Here is a 20686-nt window from a genome sequence, read left to right as displayed (position 1 = left end):
AGAAAACACTTATTATTATTTGCCAAAATATATTCAAGAATATGACCACATTACTATGCATATATCTAAATACAAAAATCCATTTAAGATATGTAACGTATATTTGACTCATTTTTTCAAAAATAAACATTTAATATACAAGTAATTATAAACCATATTCAAGTCAAAACACAATTATTATTATTTGCCAAAATAATATTCAAAGTACATGACCATATTTATTAGGTGTATATACAAAAATAACTAATTTTTCAAGAACAATCAATTTTTCTTGTTTAGTTGATGCTTTAAAGTACATTTACTACCTTATGATGGTCTTATTAAATTTAATACTAACAGAAAACTTCATTAATATCTAATTACTACTACTAATACAGTGTACACATTGTTTAAGACTATTATTTTACTTGTGTTAATTAAAATGATGATTTATGCATGATATGAATAATTTATTACACTGAAAACTATCAATGTAATAATATAAACATCTTTAATTAGGATATTAACAATTGCTAGAACTTTTACTTGAAAATTTTAAAAAATATATATTTTTTTTAAATAATAATAATAATAATCCAAAATTGCAGAAACAAGAAAAATGTGAAGTCACTTTCAAACAAGTATATTTTCTATAAATAACACCATCATAGATTTACAAAAGGATCTATCTACATTGCTCCTCCAACTCCCTAATGAACTTCCAATATATGAAAAAAAAAGTACTACTACAAATATCATATATAAATAAGGACATATTTTTGAAGACGGAATATATAAATAATCCCTTAAATTTATTAATAAAATTTATTTAAATATTTAAAAGTAGGGTATGTCAATCGAGCACTTGAATATGTAATAACTAGTAAGATATCAAGTGTTACATAATTCCAGTTCAAAATTTTGAAAAGTTATATAATTAAATCATTTACTTAAAATAAATTATATTCTTTAATTATACGTATCAATCTCAATAAACCGCAAAACTCTGACCGCGTTTCAATTATAAAATCAACATATGTAATTCAAAGGACGCGACAACCTGATAAACATTTAAGAACACTGAATTTTTTTTTCCTGAAGTTTAAATCGAAAGTATTTGCTTTATTATATATTTACTTGCTAATAAAACATATACTATATTTACAATAAATTCAAAAGATCGTTAATATATTTCTCTAATTTTTAATTAGATTAGATTAATCCTAAAACAACAATAATAGTAATATCTTCTCTATTTTAATTTATTCGTTTTATTTTTTTATTTGATATATCTAAAGTTTCAAACTTAAAAATATATTGAAAAATTTATATTTCTTAAATTTCGTGTTGAGTCGCGGCGGAGAATCAAAAGTTATCATCGAATGCCTTGCAGAACACATGATGGGGTCTATAATGAAAAAAAATTTAGAGAGAGAGAGAGAAAAAGGAAGTAAGTTTAAAGTATGTGAAGAAAACTATAGTAATATTTATTTTTAGAATTAAAAAATTTGTAGAGAGAGAAATTGACAGAAACATATATAAACATGAGATTACAAGAATGGTTCAACAGAATGTGTTTAATCTCTCTTCTCAGTCTCCTATTCTTCTCATTCAAGAATCAAACAGAGAAGAAGTGTGATGAAAAGTGTGAAGAGAGAGAATGGGGATAACCATCCAGACCTCCACGTGTCATCATCGCAGTGGCAATGTCCTTTGGCTCGCTTCCCACAAACCTACCCCACCCCCCCTAAGAAACAGACCCCCCACACCCCCCCTCCTTTGGCCTGCCATGTCAGTGTTTGGTGTTTGTGTTGAGCTGTGTGTGTTGTGATGTGTAACCCCCAAAGTCCTATAACCCCGGTGAATCCGTATTTGGATGCACTCTTTCTCTCTCTCTCTCTAAAACCTTTTCTCTCTATTTATATCTTTTGGCTGCCTTCTACCGCTTGCTTTCTCTTTCTCTCTCTTTATTGTATACCTCATACCCTAAATTGGGTTACTCCCCTTTTACCCTTTTCTTACTTTGTTGTTCTTGATTCAGCTGATATATATATAAAGATTGGATTTTTATATGTTTTGATCTGCAGGTATGTGTTAATCTTTATCTGGGTTGGTGTCATTTTGATAAAAGAATGGGACTTGCTAAGTTTTTAATTTGAGCTGAGTTTTTGTGTGTTTTGTTGTTTAGTTTGATGTGGGTGTAGCTTGATTGGTGGGAATGTTGTGTGTTTGAGCTTGATTTTGTTGTAAAGGTTTGATCTTTAGGTGATTTGAATTGTGTCTTGGCGGTGCTAATTGAAATGGTTGAGGGGTTTTGAAAGGGTTATGATCAATTGATGGTTTAATTCAGCTGTGCATGCATGTGATGGTTTTGTTTTCTGTATAACACATGCTTGTTCTGCTGGATTGATAAAGAGGAAAAATGTGGCTTTGATTATTTGAATGGCTTCAGTGTTCATCAAAAAATTGTTTGAATGGCTTTAGGAAGTCTCTACTGGCTTGAGCATTTGCGTTGCTAGTTGCGACTTGATTCTAAGGTCTGTTGAAATTGAAATTAATGATTCTTTAAATGTGATTGTTGCTGATTTCGTTATCTGGTTGAATTTTAATTTAGGTTTTAGCGATTCTTTAATTGCAATTATGCCGTTTTCCTTATCTGGTTGAATTTTAGCTCAGGTTTTAGTGCCTTAAGATTTCTAAATGAAACACATATGTCTATGTTGGAAGGGAAATGCAACTGTGCTATTTTCCTTATCTGGTTGAGTTTTAACTCTGATTTTAGTGCCATATAAATTTGTAAATGAAATGCCTACATCTATGTTGGAAGTGAAGAACATGGTATAATTTCCCCTAACCTGCCTTACTATGGCGTAAGCCTGTTAATTAGATTCTGTTTGAGGGCTGGGTTTTAAATCATCTCCCCATATATATATATGTGTGTGTGTGTGTGTGTGTGTGAAATAGATTGTTGTGTTGTTGTGGAAGTTGATGCTTTAAAATATAGGTGAAAACCGATTATTGTGGAAGTTGGTGTTTTCCAAGTAATAATGATGTACTTGCATTTCTGATAATCCAAACTGTCCTTTAATTAATTAAGCTCGGTTTCCTTATATACTTCAATTTTGATTCATGAACCATGTTGAACCTACAAAGTTATACTTTCATATTCCACTAGCTGCATCTTCAGTTTATGATTTCAGCTACTTGTCTCGTTTTATCCTAGTTCGAAAAATTTCTGGAAGTGATGCTTATTTTTTCTGTTAAATTAGTCAAGGGAGTGTATTTATGTCTGTTTATCTGGATTATATTTTTTTTGCTAAACCAACCTAATATATTAAAAGTATACCTCGTTGCTACTTTGTCCTAGTGTTCATTTTTAAATTTGCCAATTATCTTCTTTTGGCTGATGCTAACTTCGTTTTAAGGTTTATTTGTAGTGGTTCTCTAGAAATTATTAGGTCATTGTTGGTCTCTGTAGGGTCAATTCATGTTTAGTGTTCCCAATGTTATTATTTTTTGTGTTCTTTCCACCATTTAATTTCGAGGTAGCTTTCATCTTTCTTACACATTAATTACGATGAGTTTCATGGATCTAGTTTCAACATTCTATTTTGCATCCTCAGTTACATGTTCGATTACGCAACGCTAGGTATTCACAAGCTAATATCATGCACATGAAAGATGATCATCTACAACGAAGCAGTGTTTGGTACTTGTTCAGTGAATGAAGATTTAATAAGCTAACTAAGTTGTCATCTATGTGAATGCATTAGAAATCTCCAGCAAACTATGTTGTGTTCATCCTAAGAAAGTGGCTTTTCCATTTTTTTATAGTTAAGAGTGTCAAAGATGCTTCTAAAAAAAAGAAGGGAAAAAGTAGAAGCGAGATCGAAGTTTAGGGAGCTTTTTTGTTATTTAGATTATAATGTAAAGTTTTTTCCTATTTGAATAGCCTACTATGTTTTCTGTTCATGCAGTATGCTCAAATCTTCTTTCTTTACCTTTATTTCCAAAAGGTGTTCTAGTTTTTCCTTTCAGGTTCATGTCTAACGCTCCGAGAAACAAAATTTTGCAGGCATATGTGATTAGTTTGATGCCTGAAGGTCCTGATTTTCTGGCTTGAGATGTACAATCCCGTATGCAATGGTGAAAGAAAACGGTTCACCGTCCAGTAAAATGCTTAACAGAAACTGGGTCTTAAAACGCAAGCGTCGAAAACTTCCATCTGGTCCTGATGTGTCAAATGACAAAGAAAAGGCTTCAAAACCCTTGGATTTACCCTCGAGTGACTCACCCAAAAGTCGAGTGAAAAACGAAATCACTTCAAGTCGTTCTTCTAGCAAGAAGAAAGGAAATGATGGGGTTAGTATATTCATTATGTTTTTCTTTATTTCTTTTTCAATTTATGGGAGTGAAACTACATGGTAAACAAGACTTGAACTGTAGTTAGGAGGAAGATTTCCCTTCTTGATCAAGAGACCAACATGCATCTTTAGCTTGGTATTCTTAACTTCTCTTTTTGGTTAGTTCTTTATGAGTACGTTACCTCTAAGCTCTCACCGTTAGTTTTGCTATTATCTTGCCAGAATTGTCTGACCAAAAAAGCTATTTGATTTTTATTTGCTGTGTGATTCATGTACTGTGATTTACGTATTTTTCACGACCTTTATCGCTTATATACATTTGCCTTTTCAAAATGCTTCTGACGCTTGTTTCCATCTGCTCTCATCCAGTACTATTATGAATGTGTTGTTTGTGATCTTGGTGGAAATTTGCTTTGCTGTGAAAGCTGTCCGCGTACATACCATATTCAGTGTCTGGATCCTCCTCTTAAGGTATACTTATAGTTGCTTTATTTAAAACCGGATTGATGATTTTCATTTAAACCTTTCATGTAGTAGTTTGGGTTTCCCTTTCCAATTTATCCTATCCAGTTTACTTTTGTTACTGACATTTTCTTTATCCTATATAGCGTATACCAACTGGAAAGTGGGAATGTCCAACATGTTACCAGAAGAACGATACACATGAGTCTGTTAATCCTCTAGATATGGTCTCGAAACGGGCAAGGACAAAATTTACAGGTGGAAAAGCAAAAAATGAAAATAAGTCATCTGGAATCTCCAAAATATCCCTGATTTTTGAAAGCTCCATTCCTGGTAAAAAGAGATCCTCGGGCAAAGAAAGAACTCCTTTATCACACCTCAGTCAAATGGAGAAGCTAGGTAATTCCTCCAATGATGTTCCTTGTGACATTGAACCAAGTCACTGTTCCCTGGATGGTGCTGCAGATGGTAGTTCATTGCACATAGGTGCTGATAAAGAAAAGGAGGTGCCTCCAGCAGATAATCCAGTGGAGAAGGAAGTGCCTCCTTCAGATACTCCAGCTGAGAAGGGGGTGCCTTCCGCAGATACTCCATTGGAGAAGCCGAGCTCTTCAATGAATGATGCAACACCCTTTTTGAATATGACGGATTCGAAGACAAATGACAAAGCCTCAGAAAAGAAGCCTGACTTGCCTTCTAGTGATAGATCTCCAGGTGGTGAACCTGTAGCTGTTTCGGAGGCCGCTTCTAGAAAAGACAGGAAAAGGAAGCCTAATTTTTACAACATTGACAGTCAGAACAAATCTAGGAGTGACAAGGGAAAGCTAGTTGCTGATAATACTAAAAGGTCTGGTTCAAAGTCAAGCAAATTGCAGAAAAAGCGTAAGCGTGTTAATCGTCAGCCTTCAGTGACTGCATCAAATAGGGATAGGAGAGATATTGAAACCCAACTTAAAGATGAGGTATAATCCCTATGTTTTGCATTCTTTCTTCAAATCTGTTCTTTTTTTTTATTCGTAGATTTCAATTTTTGATAAGGTAGGATATCTTGTTAGTTGAAGTCATGCAGAGGATGTAGTATTACAAAAGTAGGAGGCTTGGTCCCTACACAATAATAACAATTACACAAATTAATAAGACATCTAGCTCCTAGGGATGAATCTTAGGTTCCTTGAAATATCTCAGATTCCTATGATGTCCATGTTGTGACAACATATAACCAAGAGTCTAGGAATGGTTTGCCTCATATTTCTTCTTGATTTTTGCCCCTTCCAACAATACCAGCTGATTAAGGCATCCTTCATGCTAAGTGGCATAAATCACGATAGCCCAAAAATATTTAGGAACATGTCCCATAGATTTCTGGCAACAATGCAATGTAAGAACAAACGTCTAATATCCTCAGCTTCAAAGTTACACATGAAACACCTATTACATGGATCAAAACCTTTTTCATCAGTTTTGCTCGATAGATTTTAGTGTTGTTTTTTCTTTAGTGATAAAACATTTCCATCTGTTGGTTGGGGAAAGAAAACATAAGTTAGCCTTGAGTGAGTTCTTCCAAGCTAAACATGTCTACAAGTAGATCTTTTACCATGATATTGAAGAGAGGTGCAACATTAACAACAACATACCATGTGTAATCCCAGATAGTGGGATCTTGGGGAGGGTAAAGTGTGCTCAAACTGTACCCCTACCTTGGAAGTAGAGAGACATATTTTGATAGACCCTTAACTTAAAATAGGAATTTTAAAAATTAATTTGAAGTTATTTTATATCGATTTAAAAATGATATAATCAATAGAATTTTAGTTGATTTAGAAGTCCTAAATATGAGGAATATAAGTAAATGACTATCCAATGTTAAATCTATTTTAAAGGAGAAAAAGGGAGAATAAAATTTCATTAAGCAGTCTCACGGCATGCATGTCGTACGTGTATCTTATCTATGGAGTAGACTTTTTTTTTTAAATGCATGAATATTATTTTACAAATTACTTTTTAGTCATGTAATAAAAGTTAAAGAATAATGTGTAAATATATGAAAAGGATGATTGTCGATCTTTTTTAGCTTACTCAATAAAGAAAGAAATTCAATCCCATAAAATTTCTGAAGTAGAATGTCTGCTTCAGAAATTTAAGTACGAGTTAGGCTTGACAGTCCTCAACTTTCAAATCCAAAATCCTGAATTTTAGTATCACCAAATTAAGAGTATAATTATGATTTTATCCAACATGAAATGTACTTAATAATAGGTAGAAAAGTAAATCAACATTTCATGTTAGAAATTTCTCTTCTTATCATAGTGTAGATATATCTCAAACAGATTATACTCGTCTATTTAAAAAAAAAAAGATTTAGTCCAAATATAGATCCTTAAATCACATTCCATCAACAATATGGTATAATTTAATTATTGAATTCAAAATTCAAAATATTAGACAATTTTAAATACTAAAATAATATATAAACAAAAGTTTTATCTGTTAAGAGGAATAAAATAGTTTTTGGGCCCTTGTTTTTTAGAAGGTGCAAATCTGTCTATTAAAAAACCAAAAATTAGTCTGAACATAGATTCTTAAATCACATTCTATCGAAATTATGATAAAATTTAATCAATCAAATGCAAAATTCTATATATTAGATAGAGTCTTAAATTGTAATATAATTTTTAACAAAAGTTTATTTCTCCTGAATCTAGTATAGTGTTAAATTTTTTTAGATGCTTTTCATTTAAAATTGAAAAAAGGATATTTGAAGGAATTGAGCTTGAGTATTAATTTCAGTATCTAAATCGTCATGTCCCAAAACAGGCATGTCAGTTTATTTTGTCTCCCTTTTTTTTTGGTAAGATATGAATGCTTAAATATTGTGATAACCTACTTTTAGGAGAGGAGACTGTAGTCACATAATAAGGCCTTCAATATTTGGGGCCTGGAGGCTAATATCCATAGAGGGATCAAACTATGTTGTTGACCATCTTGTCTAGTTAATTGATAGTATTAATCTGCTTGATTTCTTCAATTGTACAGTTTTGCTTCTATTTGAGTTAATAGAACTTTGTGCTATTCTAAACAAGGAGGAAAAAATGAAGCTTTGTACTTATTTGAATTCCTGCTTAATAATAGTAGTTCTATTTTTTGGTATAAAAACAGCTTTACTTTAGCTTGTAAAAAAAAAATAGTTTGTTTGAAGGGCGTGGGAATTATATGAATTAGGAACTAAACTGGAAAGGCCAAAAAAGAAAAAGAGAGAAAGAAGGGAAGCAGCAATTTTCTGAGCTGTCTATTTTCTTTTTAATTTAATTGATATTGTAATATGCAAAAACCATCTCAAGAATTGTTTCTTTTGTTGATTTTATTTCTTTTTTTGGGCTAATGCAGTTGGTTTCTGAAGAGGGTGCTCAGCCATCAGATCTGTCACATGAAGCTGGAAAAGTTGCTGCTGAACCTTTAATATATGATAATAATGGTCCCAGTCTTCAACAGGTACTAGTTCCAAGGACTAACTTATAGGTTTATTATTATCATTTAATAATAAGAATAATCTGTTCCTTTATCACTCTTTGATGTAATTTGTAAAACTACCTTTAAAAGGGCAGAGAAACCAAGGAGATTGATGATAATCTTAATCTGTTTTCCTACTTTTGACACATGTTTAATTGCAGGTTGATAGGGTGCTGGCATGTCGAGTGCAAGATGATAATATTAGTTGTTCACATGATATCCCTGGAATAAATGCAAATGACCCAGCATTGAGAGATTCAGCGAGAGAGGAAGCAAATGATGGAAAACCCAGCGGTGATGTGTCCGTAGTTGAGGTTGGTATAGAATATCCAGGCAGTGGCTCTCAAGAAACTTTGGACATTCCTGATAAAGGAAAAAGCTCAAAGGATGATACCAGCAAGGATGAAATGCATGTGTGCAGAAGATCAGGTAGCAGAGAATGCACGGAAGGAACTGGCACAGTAAAGGAAGACTCTCAAGGTTCAGTATCTGAAGGTGCAATCAACAACAATGAAGAAGACATTGCTGTGAATGCTGATGATTATCTGGCTAATACGCAGAATACTTCTGGAGAAAGCAATGATTCCACTGAAAAGAACTATAATGACAAAACCAAGTCAAAGGATGATGTCACATCTGGGACTCATAAAGTTGGAACTGCCAAGGGAAAAGATGAAATGATTACTACAGATACCACCTCTTTCAAGAAAAGTGAGGAGACTGTCTTGGCTAAACCATCAACTTCTAACAGCGTAAATGTTGTCTATGAGTATCTTGTTAAGTGGGTTGGGAAATCAAATATTCATAACTCTTGGATCCCAGAGTCTCAACTGAAAATTCTGGCAAAAAGAAAGCTGGACAACTACAAGGCAAAGTATGGGACAGCAACAATAAATATTTGTGATGAACAGTGGAAGTTGCCTCAGCGAATTATTGCAACTCGGCCTGGTATGAGTGGTTCAGATGAAGTGTTTGTGAGATGGACCGGTCTTCCTTATGATGAATGTACTTGGGAAAAAATAGAGGAACCTGTGATTGCAAAGTCATCTCATTTGATTGATCAGTTTAATCAGTTTGAATCCCAAGCATTAGCCAGAAATGCTACCAAGGATGATATGGCGAGAAAAAGGAAAGAACGCCAGAAAAATGATATAGTTGCTCTGACAGAGCAGCCTAAAGAACTGGGAGGCTCATTATTTCCACATCAAATGGAAGCCTTAAATTGGTTGCGCAAGTGTTGGCATAAATCCAAAAATGTCATTCTTGCTGACGAGATGGGACTTGGGAAGACAATATCAGCTTCTGCTTTCTTATCATCATTGTATACCGAGTTTAATGCTGCACTTCCTTCTCTAGTTTTGGTTCCTCTGTCCACAATGCCAAATTGGATGGCAGAGTTTCAGTTATGGGCTCCACACCTAAATGTTGTAGAATACCATGGGACTGCTAAAGCAAGAGCTGTGATTCGTCAATTTGAATGGCATTCAAGGGATCAAAGTGACCTGAATAAGAGGTCTACTTCATACAAGTTCAATGTTCTTTTGACTACATATGAAATGGTTCTCGTTGATTCCACTTATCTGCGTGGGATCCCATGGGAAGTTCTTGTCGTTGATGAGGGACATCGTCTTAAGAATTCTAGTAGTAAACTCTTTAGCATGCTCAACACATTTTCTTTCCAGCATCGAGTGCTATTGACTGGTACTCCTCTTCAGAACAACATTGGCGAGATGTATAACTTATTAAATTTCTTGCAGCCATCGTCATTTCCTTCACTATCGTCATTTGAGGAGAAGTTTAATGATCTTACAACAGCCGAAAAGGTGGAAGAATTGAAAAAGCTTGTCGCTCCGCACATGCTTCGCAGACTGAAAAAAGATGCCATGCAAAACATTCCTCCTAAAACTGAACGAATGGTTCCTGTTGAGTTATCTTCTATCCAGGCAGAATATTACCGTGCAATGCTTACGAAGAACTATCAGCTTCTTCGCAACATCGGGAAAGGAATTGCACAGCAGTCAATGCTGAATATTGTTATGCAGTTAAGAAAAGTTTGCAACCATCCTTATCTTATCCCAGGAACTGAGCCTGAATCTGGTTCAGTGGAATTTCTTCATGAAATGAGAATAAAGGCTTCTGGAAAACTGACTCTTCTGCACTCTATGCTCAAAAGTTTGCATAAAGAAGGTCACAGAGTCCTTATATTTTCACAGATGACTAAGCTTCTAGATATTCTGGAGGATTACTTGGCAATTGAATTTGGGCAAAAAACATATGAAAGAGTTGATGGCTCTGTTGCTGTGGCTGATCGTCAAGCAGCAATAGCACGGTTTAATCAGGACAAAAGCCGATTCGTCTTCTTATTGTCAACACGCTCTTGTGGCCTGGGGATCAATTTGGCTACTGCAGATACTGTTATTATCTATGACTCTGACTTCAATCCACATGCAGATATACAGGCAATGAACCGGGCTCATCGTATTGGACAGTCAAAGAGACTTCTAGTGTACCGGCTAGTAGTTCGTGCCAGTGTTGAAGAACGGATACTTCAGCTTGCTAAGAGGAAGTTGATGCTTGATCAGCTATTTGTGAACAAATCTGGGTCCCAAAAGGAGGTTGAGGACATCCTTCGATGGGGAACAGAAGAACTTTTTAGTGATTCCTCTAGCATGGCAGAGAAAGATGCTGTTGAAAACACCAGCAATAAAGATGACACAGTTCCTGAAGTAGAACATAAGCGCAAGAGGACTGGTAGCCTGGGTGATGTTTATAAAGATAAGTGCACCAAGGGCAGCACTATGATTGTGTGGGACGAAAATGCTATTTTGAAATTGCTTGACCGTTCAAATCTTCAGTCAGAATCACCTGATAACAATGAAGCAGAACTGGAGAATGATATGCTTGGCTCAGTGAAGGTAACTATAGCTCTTCCAAAGATCTGCTTTATTGACATAAATTTCTTAAAGTGATTTGTAGAAGTGGATGGTTTTCCAACTCTATAATTCTTAGACGGAAAACTGACAAATTAGGGTCTAATTTGTAGCTCAAACTGTGAGATAGATAGTGAGCACCTAAGGACAGTTGGAAGTTGTGAAGTAACTGAGCAAGTGTGAGGATCCAAGAACTAGGCATCATTAAACATGTTGGGTTCGCTATATAATTCGTCACTACCATGTTTCTCCAATTAAATTTCATATAAGCAAGTGTGAGGGTCCAAGATCATTATTTGGGGTGGGTGGGGTGGGGTGGGGGTGGGGGGGTTAGTCAAATATAGCCTATTACTTTATTTCATCACTGTAACAGCAGCAGAAATTGAACTTAACAACAAAAGAAGAAGCTGGAATTAGAGATAGTTGAAGCAGAGATGAGAAAGTGAAAAAACATAAATGTCATAGCACAATTCTTATATCATCAATTTGGTGAAGATTCAATGTAACTGTATTTTACTTGGGGGACTTAAGTTTCCAACTAAGAATTCTAGTTCTTGCTTTCCAATATAAGTAATTGAAATACACAAGGAAAATGTTAAATCGTTTTTATCTAACGACCTTAAACCAGATATTGTGCTGTCATTGCTGGAAAGGTAATAAATGACAAAACTACAGTTGGCTACTAAAATTTAACAACATCAACTTAATACGAACTCTAACTCTCATACCAGTCGCAAGTAGAAAATTTCTCTGGGAACTTCCAACTGGTAATTTTCCATCTCTGAAACAGGATATGCATTTGTCGTGAGCGTAACTCTCCTTTTTTATGGCGTGGGAGAAATGTTGGAGTTAGTGTTCTTATGACATTATGCCTTGTTGAGTTCTTCAAATGCTCCTTCAGAAGTTTTCTCTGATTCAACCTACTTGGGAGAAGATGCTGAATTTATTGTAACTTAAATCCCCCTAATGCAAACTGTTTTTTCTAAACTCTTTCTACATCCCTTATCAAGCTTGTTTCTTTATTGTTCTGTATATTCTTGAAGATGAAGGCTGCTATAGAAAATAAATTGTCAGATCGATTACAAGTAAACGATAAAGCTACTGGAGTGGTATATGTTTTAGCTGTGTTAACATTACAAGTTTGTTTGGATTTGAATGGCATGCCGTGAACTTTTCACTGGATAAATTTACATGCTCAAAAAGTAGAATCACTTTAATTGTCTAATTATGCTCTGCACATAATGAACAGTTTTTTATGACTTGTGCTATTTAGTGTGATGCAGTTGATCTTTTGTCTGGTATGGCATGTAATGTCTGTCCATGCACTCTTAGTAAAGTGTCTGTGACAATGATGAATGGCATGTAATGACTGTCCATGCACTCTTAGTAAAGTGTCTGTGACAATGATGAATCTTCCACTTTCTGTTTATTATGGTTCGGCGTCTTTCTAAGTTGAGATTTTTATTGGTGGTCTATTTTCGTGAATCTAAAGCTTTTCACTTTTAATGGATACTCTTGCTTGTCTTCAACTTGTAGTTAAAGAGATGATTCAATTTGTCTTTAACATAAGATGCTATTTTAAAAAAGAATTCTACGGTATTTATTCTGCTCTGACTATGGAAGCAGTATTTGTTACTTTGGCAACTTCTGTGCAAGATATTAGGAACAACAATCATTATAAGATCATTCTAATGTCTTGCTGATCTTTTTTTGTACCTGTTGTGTTTTCCTTTCTCTTTTGCTAGTCATTGGAATGGAATGAGGATGGGGCAGAAGAGCAAGCTGGAATAGCATCAGATATGGTGGTAAGTGAAGACACTTGTGTACAAAATGTTGAGAAGAAAGAGGATAACTTGGCAAGTAGCAGTGAAGAAAATGAGTGGGACAAGCTTCTAAGAGTGAGGTATTTTTTGGGCAACCTTACTTATATTTGTTTGATGGTATACATATTGTGTGGGCTTAGCTATGCATATATATTCAATGCGGGTGTGTGCAAGTATCAATACTAAGGTGAAGTTTTTTCTGTATTTTGAAGAATAAGTATTTCAATTTCACAATTGTTCAATATGAGTACATCAAAACAAGAAAGGTGTAATATAGGTTGCATATGAATTTCTTGAAGGATTCATATGGACTATTTCTTAGCTTCATTTTCTATTGTGTTTAGGAAGTTGTTTAGAAAGATCCACAATTTCTTAGAATCCATGCAAACCTAGCGAAAAGTAGGCCAGAATGTAAGGAAAGATTTATATAGGCAGTACCCATTTGTTGAGATTACATTTTTGACATGTTAGTTCATTTACTTTAGGTCCAACACTTGCTAGGAGTGTTTCATTCTTGTTAAGAGATTTTTCTCCTGAGAACGTGTCTTCTATAATATTAGTCTGAGATGGGTATAAATGGAGTGACATAGTCAGTTCCTGACTTGTTTGAGGTGTAGTAGTAGTTGGTTATATTTATAGTGGTGGAGCATGTGGTTTAATTCGATGCAAAGCTAAGAACCTTACCAGGGCTTGACATTATATGTTTTCTTTGCATTAAGTAACAATTGAGCAAAAAGTCTAGTAGAGACCGAACCAACTTTTACTGTACATCGATTAGTTTGTCAGTATATATTCTTGGCATTAAGTATATTTTTTTTTTGTGGAAAAGGAGTACATTTATCACTCGTCAGCACAAAGGCTTTGCTGGTAGCCAATTTAATAAGAAGACCAATAAGTTCAGGCTGTCCTTTTCTGCTTACAAGAACTCTATAAACTGTAGTATTGGTTCGGTTTCATCTACAAATAATTCTGTACAAGACGATACATTCCAGCTTAATCTTCTATAATGAATTGTGTTTGTCTTCAAAACACACAACGTTCCTTTCTCTCCGTTCTGTTCACTATATGCATGTTGGTATAGCCCTTCAGCATCTCTTATTCTACATCAGCACCTCCATTGTTCCAGCATCTCAAAATATCAATAGTATTCCTGTGCATCACCTACTTCACCAGAGCTATAAACAGCTGTGACAATCGTACAGTTGCTTCACAGTATACAAACAGATGGTTGCTATCTTCTTGGTCAGCCACTATCTATTAGTATATTCTTGCAAAAAATATTTCGATGAGCAAACTGTATTTACCAGTAACGAAGGGAAGATCTTTGACTACTTTAATTAGTAATTAGTGCATTAACAGATTCAGAAGAAAAATGATAACAGTTTCAAAGACTTCATCTGATGTTGCTATAAATATTTCTTATTCCCGAAGGTCAGTCGTTTTTAGGAAGGCCATCCCGTCCACCAACACTCCCAGTTTTATTCACTTCACATGTTCAATTGTAAGATAATACTGATTTGAAACAGTGGAGATACACCCGGTCACAATACAAGTACGGGATTCAGCTCCTGTACGATTCACTCGTACAGGCTTCTGGTAGACAATGTAGAAGATAAAAAAGTGTTTGTATTTGATACAATGGATGTTTTAGTGGTGTAGGGGTAAAGTTCTTTTACAGTCATTATCTATACATTCAGAGATTGTTTCAAGTTATATAGGGTTTCACTTGCTCCTGGAGGTCTCTTTCCTTTCTTTTTTTCTGCCAATGTTTCTTCTTGGGGAGAGAGAGAGAAAATGATAAGCAAAGCACAGAAAGCAGTATTAGGATTTCACCTTAGTAGTTTATTTAATATTTAGTTTATATGCTTGACATGGGTACTAGAAAGCTTTGCAGTGTTCTCAGCACTTGAAAGATGGTGGTTGTGGTCCTTTTATAACATATGTTGGGCTCAAAGAAATGAAGAATAAATATGTGAATTTCACAAAAATCACAGTAACATGATTGCTGCTTTTGATGCCTGTCCGGCTGATTCATGTCCAGGAGTCGCTTCATTGATTGGTGAATTAAATGAAGAGTCAATGTTACATACTTAAGAATGCACAGTTTTCAAAACTATGATAATGATTTCATTTGAAGTGGTATACCTTCATTATGGCTTTTGCCTCCTTTCATGGTGTTCTTGTGCGCGTAGATGGGAGAAGTATCAAAGCGAGGAGGAAGCAGCGCTAGGTCGAGGCAAGCGCCTAAGGAAAGCCATTTCTTACAGGGAAGCATATGCTTCACACCCCAATGAAACATTAACAGAGGTACTACCATAATGTTATTTATATTTCTACACCCCTCCCTTTTTTTTTGTTCTTTGATAAATTCTTCAACCCTCCCCTCAATTCTTTGGGATCCAGTATTTTAAATCTTTAAAATTTTGATTTCTACTACAATGTTGTGATTCCACAAGCATAATGTTTTTTGGTTTGAAGCTAATGAGCTTGACATGGATGATTGTTTCCTAGGAGGCAGTCACTCTGGTTTCCTAATTAGGACATAGTTTAAGAACACTAATTTTGGCCATTGACTGATACTGTAGAATGCCGTGGAAGGGGAGCCTGTGCCTGTGCCTGTGCCTGAACCAGAGCGAGAGTACAGTCAAGCTGGACGAGCATTAAAGGAAAAATAGTGAGTCATATTCTTTTGGCTTTTATCAGCATCTAAGTCTAAGTGAAACATATTTGCTTTAGTGAATTGAGATGGTTCATCTTATAATATTTGATTTATGGCGGGAAAAAAGAGTAGAATGCACGATACTGGAATTCTTTTGCATCATTTGGCTGGATTGTTTGAATAACTTGGCTATCTGTAAATTATTATCTTCGAAAGATAATACTTATCTAAATATATTTTTGGTGCAGTGCTAAGCTTCGCGCCAAACAGAAAGAACGGCTAGCCCGTAGAAATGCAATTGAAGAAGCATCTGGACCCATGGAAGAGCAGGCTGGACGAGAGTCTCTCTGTCACCTCCTTCCTCCACAAGCTCATTATGTGAATTTGATGAATGTATCATCACGAAACCGTGAAGAGAAACATGTGGTCATGAACTTGGAAAACAATAGCTGTCTTAAATCATCTGAGACACAGAAAAACATGGGCGACTCAGCCTTAAGGTTGGGGAAACTGAAACATAAAGTGAACGATAACATAGATCTTCCATCAAGAGGCCATCCTCTTGCAGATATTCCCCAGTCAAGTAATCATGCACAAGATATGAGCTATATTAAATCTGTGGATAAACAGCTTTTACCAATTCTAGGACTATGTGCTCCTAATGCTCATCAGGTGGAGGCACCCCAGAGGAACTTGTCGAGGTCAAATGTTCGACAACACAGGCAAGGATTAGGACTGGAGTTCCCAACTATTGCTCCTCCTCCTGAGATTTCAACTGAAATGGTTGCTAAAGGTTTCCCACCGAGATTTAGATTGCCAGATCTTCCCCTGGACCCTTCACAACAGCCTCCAAAGAATAGCTTACCTGATTCTTATCTCCCATTCAATCCAGTATGCTCTCTCTCTCTCTTTCTCTCTCTCTGTTATACTCCCTCTGTCCCAATTTATGTGATGTTGTTTGACTTGGCACGAAATTTGTGTAATGATAGGAAGAGTTTTGAAAGTTGGTATTCTAAAACAAGTCACTAAAAAGGAAAATTTGTCACATAAATTGGGATAGAGAGAGTAGCATGTTTTTATGCATATTAAATGTAATGCTTATGTGAATTCCTAATGATGCCTTCTCTGCAGCATCCTCGACCTGCCATGCGAGAAAGATGTTCTGCTGGTAATTTACAGAATTCTTGTGCTACTTCATCGGATATTCAAGACAGGACAGCTTTGCCCAAACCTTTTGATAAGCCATTGTTACCAAGATACCCGTTTCCTGCTATGAACATGCCACGTCCACCCTCTGCCTTGTTTCCCAACTTGTCTTTGGGATCAAGAGATGTGAATGAGTCTGTTCGTGAGCACCCTGTATTGCCATTTTTGCCCAATCTGAAATTTCCACCTCACGATGCACCTAGGTTTAACCCGCAGGAACAAGAGATGCCTCCTGTACAGGGGTTGGGGCATATGGCACCTTCATCATCATCATTTCCTGAAAACCATTGGAAGGTTCTTGAAAACATTATGCTGAGAACTGGGTTAGGATCAGGCAACCTACTTAAAAGGAGAAACAAACTGGATGTCTGGTCTGAAGATGAACTAGATTGTCTCTGGATTGGTGTACGTAGACATGGAAGGGGCAATTGGGATGCCATGCTGCGAGATACGAAGTTAAAATTTTCCAAGTATAGAACTCCTGAGGATTTATCAATTAGGTGGGAAGAAGAGCAGCTCAAGATCATGGATGGACCAGCATTATCTGCGCCGAAACCATCCAAGCCTACCAAAGTGGGAAAATCAGGCTTATTCTCAGGCATTTCCGATGGAATGATGGCTCGAGCATTGCATGGTTGTAAACTAAATAAACAGTTTTTACCAACTCACCTAACAGACATGAAACTAGGGTTACGTGATCTGCCTTCCAGCTTTCCACATTTGGAACCTCCTGAGAGACTTGATCTGAACAGCAAACATATCTCACATCTTCCAACTCCAAGTGCTGACAAGTACCGGGTGAACATTCCTCGAGATTTGAATGCGGGACCATCAGACAGACTAGGAGCTCCATCAAGCTTTGTTACGGAGTCACCATTTCTGCTGAATTCGTCGGGCAGCAGTAGCTTGGGTCCTCTTGGCTTGGGTTGTCAGAACAGGTTTGCCTTGCAAAAGGAGATTGATGATGGTGCTAGCAGATTTGTTAATTTACCTAGCCTTCTTGACAGGTCTTTAAATATCTCACATGATTCACATAACAATGCGGGAGGTGGTGAATCTAGCAATTATCCATCACTTCCTGTACTCGATAAAGGTCAGAGAGTTTCTCAATCAAAGGGCAAGGAAGTGGTTGAGTGTAGTTCACTGAAGAATAAGCTACCACATTGGCTTCGTGAAGCAGTGAATATTCCAACAAAACTCCCTGAACCAGATTTACCACCTGCTGTCTCTGCAATTGCTCAATCAGTTCGCATGCTATATGGGGAGGAGAATCCCACCATCCCTCCATTTGTTATTCCTTCTCCCCCTCCATCTCAACCCAGGGACCCACGGTTGAGCTTGAAAAAGAAGAAGAAGAAGAAGAAGAAGAAACATGGATTGCAAGTAATGAGGCAGTTCCCAATAGATTTTGCAGGAACTATTGATGTACAGGGTAGTAGCATACATGGTGAGAGTATGGCTGGAACAAGTAGTCTGCAGGATCCGGCATTCCCTCTGCTTTCTGGAGTGATGGACAGAACTTCAGGACTTCCTTCGAATGAAGCTAACCTTAATATTCCTCCTCTAAGTGTGAATGTGAATCCTTCAACTAGAATATTTCCTCTAATGAAGAAAAGCTCTGGATTGTCTCCTTCACCCGAAGTGCTTCGATTGGTTGCATCCTGTGTTGCATCAGGTCCTCCTATTGCTACTAGTTCAAGTTTCCTTGGAAATATGGTCCCTCTACCCAAATCCGTTGATCAGGTTGCTTCTTCAGACACCCAAGATTCACATGTTGCACCAGGTCCTCCTATTGCTACTAGTCCAAGTTTCCTTGGAAATATGGTCCCTCTCCCCAAATCCGTTGATCAGGTTGCTTCTTCAGACACCCAAGATTCACATGAGAAGCAGGAAACAGATCAGACCTCAGCTCCTAGTACATTGGGTCCATTCCAGGCAGAGAAAAAAGTTGAAACTAATAGCAGGGATTCTAGCAAAACACAGTCAGATTCTGCTCGAGCCAGACAGGAAGAAGTAGAGGAAATATCATCTGAAGGGACAGTCTCTGATCATCAGGAGGATGACCGTGAACCATAGCTCTTCCTTATGGGGAGCTAATTGTTGTAATCATCTCTTGAAGTGTAACTAAAGCCTCTGACCCTCCATTGTTCTCAGTTTTTGTAGGGCAGGATGCAGTTAAAGTAGCAAATACAGTACAGGTTAGACAAGTTACTATGTAAAGCTTGTGTAAGAGAAAAGAAAAACATAGAAGTTAGCATATAATATTGTTCGTCGTCCTTAGAGTCGGAGGTGTTGACCTCGTAGGACTTGTTTAGTAGCTGGGTTCAGCATTTCATTTAGGACTTCCTAAGTGTCAGAACTATGGTTCATGTAAGCAAAACTTTGCTTGGATGTATTTTATGTACTTTGCAGCAATGTTCTGTTGTTAGCTGTTGTTTATTGTACTTCCATTTCTTAAACTGCTTTGAACTGTTTTTCTTGATCAGAGGATCTATCGGAAACAACCTCTACTCGGAGGTAGGGGATACACTCTACCCTCTCGAAAGGGAAAGAAATAAGTGGCCCACCTGAACAATTTGAGATTGTGCCATTGATGGATTTTCCTATTGGAAACTTCTATTTTTCATTCACACCTCTACTCGGAGGTAGGGGATACACTCTACCCTCTCGAAAGGGACTACACTGGGTAGGTTGTTACATTTCATGCAATTCTCTCGTCATTATCGCGGTTGATTTAAAAGGTGGATGTGTTGTGGCTATATTTGGATATATAGTGAAATATATGAATATCTTCTTGGTGGTTTTGATCATCTTTAAGGCAGGTTGAAGTGAATTACCTTACTGAAAGATGTGAGCTTTTCTTGTGAAACAACATATGTAGAAGTTGAAAGTGTGCTACTTAGTACACAGGTTTAACAACAAACATATCTAGTGTAATCAACAAACATATCTAGTGTAATCGTAGTTGGTTGGAGATTTAGGAGTAAAAATGGAGTATTATTTTACTTTATATTTTGCAAATTAATATTTCGATATTCCCTCATACATTTCACCCTTCTAGAATTTTGAAAACTTGACATTTTCTTCTACTTTGATATTTTTAAACCTTGAACTTTATACTATTTTCAAAACTTTTGAAAATTCCTAATTTTAAACTATTGTCATATACTTGTATCGTTTTCATACTTATAATAATTTATAAATTTGTCGATTCATTTTTTTAAAAAATGTTTGACTTTTACCAAAAAAAAAATAAATAATACTGCATTTTACCCTTCACACGAGCTTACTATACAGAAGAAATGAAATTGAAAAAATGTACCTACTCTTCTCCTTTTCCTGAGAAATTTTTTTTTATTAATGAGATATTTGAGCGCGACTAACATGAATTGTAATGTGATGGTAAAATTATTTCGATCTTAATCAGAGGTTCTGATTTCGAAATTTGAGAGAAAATCCTATTAATAGTATTATTTATAAATACAAATTTCAATCATCGAGTGGTCAATTGTTCGGATTAATTTTGACTTAAAGAAACATAGTACATTAACAAAATTTACAATAATTTTATACATCATGTTCAAAATGGTAGCACATGGTAGTGCCACATGCTCACCAAACATTTTCTTTGTGACGCACAAATTTGTACAAACCGACATGCATACTTTTTATAAATATTTGTAGCCACCCCCCCATCCCTCACGCTCCAAGACACAATAATAAACTTTAAAAAATGCAGAAAAGATATTTTTTACG

General features: G+C 36.0%; 1 protein-coding gene across 1 annotated transcript; it reads left to right on the top strand.

Moving 5' to 3' along the window:
• The first annotated feature begins 1382 nt into the window (after positions 1–1382).
• Positions 1383–19358, top strand: LOC101248171 (protein CHROMATIN REMODELING 4). Its single transcript, XM_004233863.5, has 11 exons — positions 1383–2066; positions 4055–4341; positions 4713–4814; positions 4952–5767; positions 8190–8294; positions 8474–11227; positions 12988–13145; positions 15258–15372; positions 15651–15739; positions 15973–16615; positions 16856–19358. Exons 2-11 carry the CDS (start codon positions 4123–4125, stop codon positions 19004–19006), a joined length of 7152 nt encoding a protein of 2383 aa, XP_004233911.2. The 5' UTR covers positions 1383–2066; positions 4055–4122; the 3' UTR covers positions 19007–19358.
• The last annotated feature ends 1328 nt before the right edge of the window (positions 19359–20686 follow it).

Source organism: Solanum lycopersicum, chromosome 2 (genome assembly GCF_036512215.1).
Source record: "Solanum lycopersicum chromosome 2, SLM_r2.1".
NCBI classification, from domain to species: domain Eukaryota; kingdom Viridiplantae; phylum Streptophyta; class Magnoliopsida; order Solanales; family Solanaceae; genus Solanum; species Solanum lycopersicum.
This window is presented reverse-complemented; position numbering and strand designations above follow the sequence as displayed.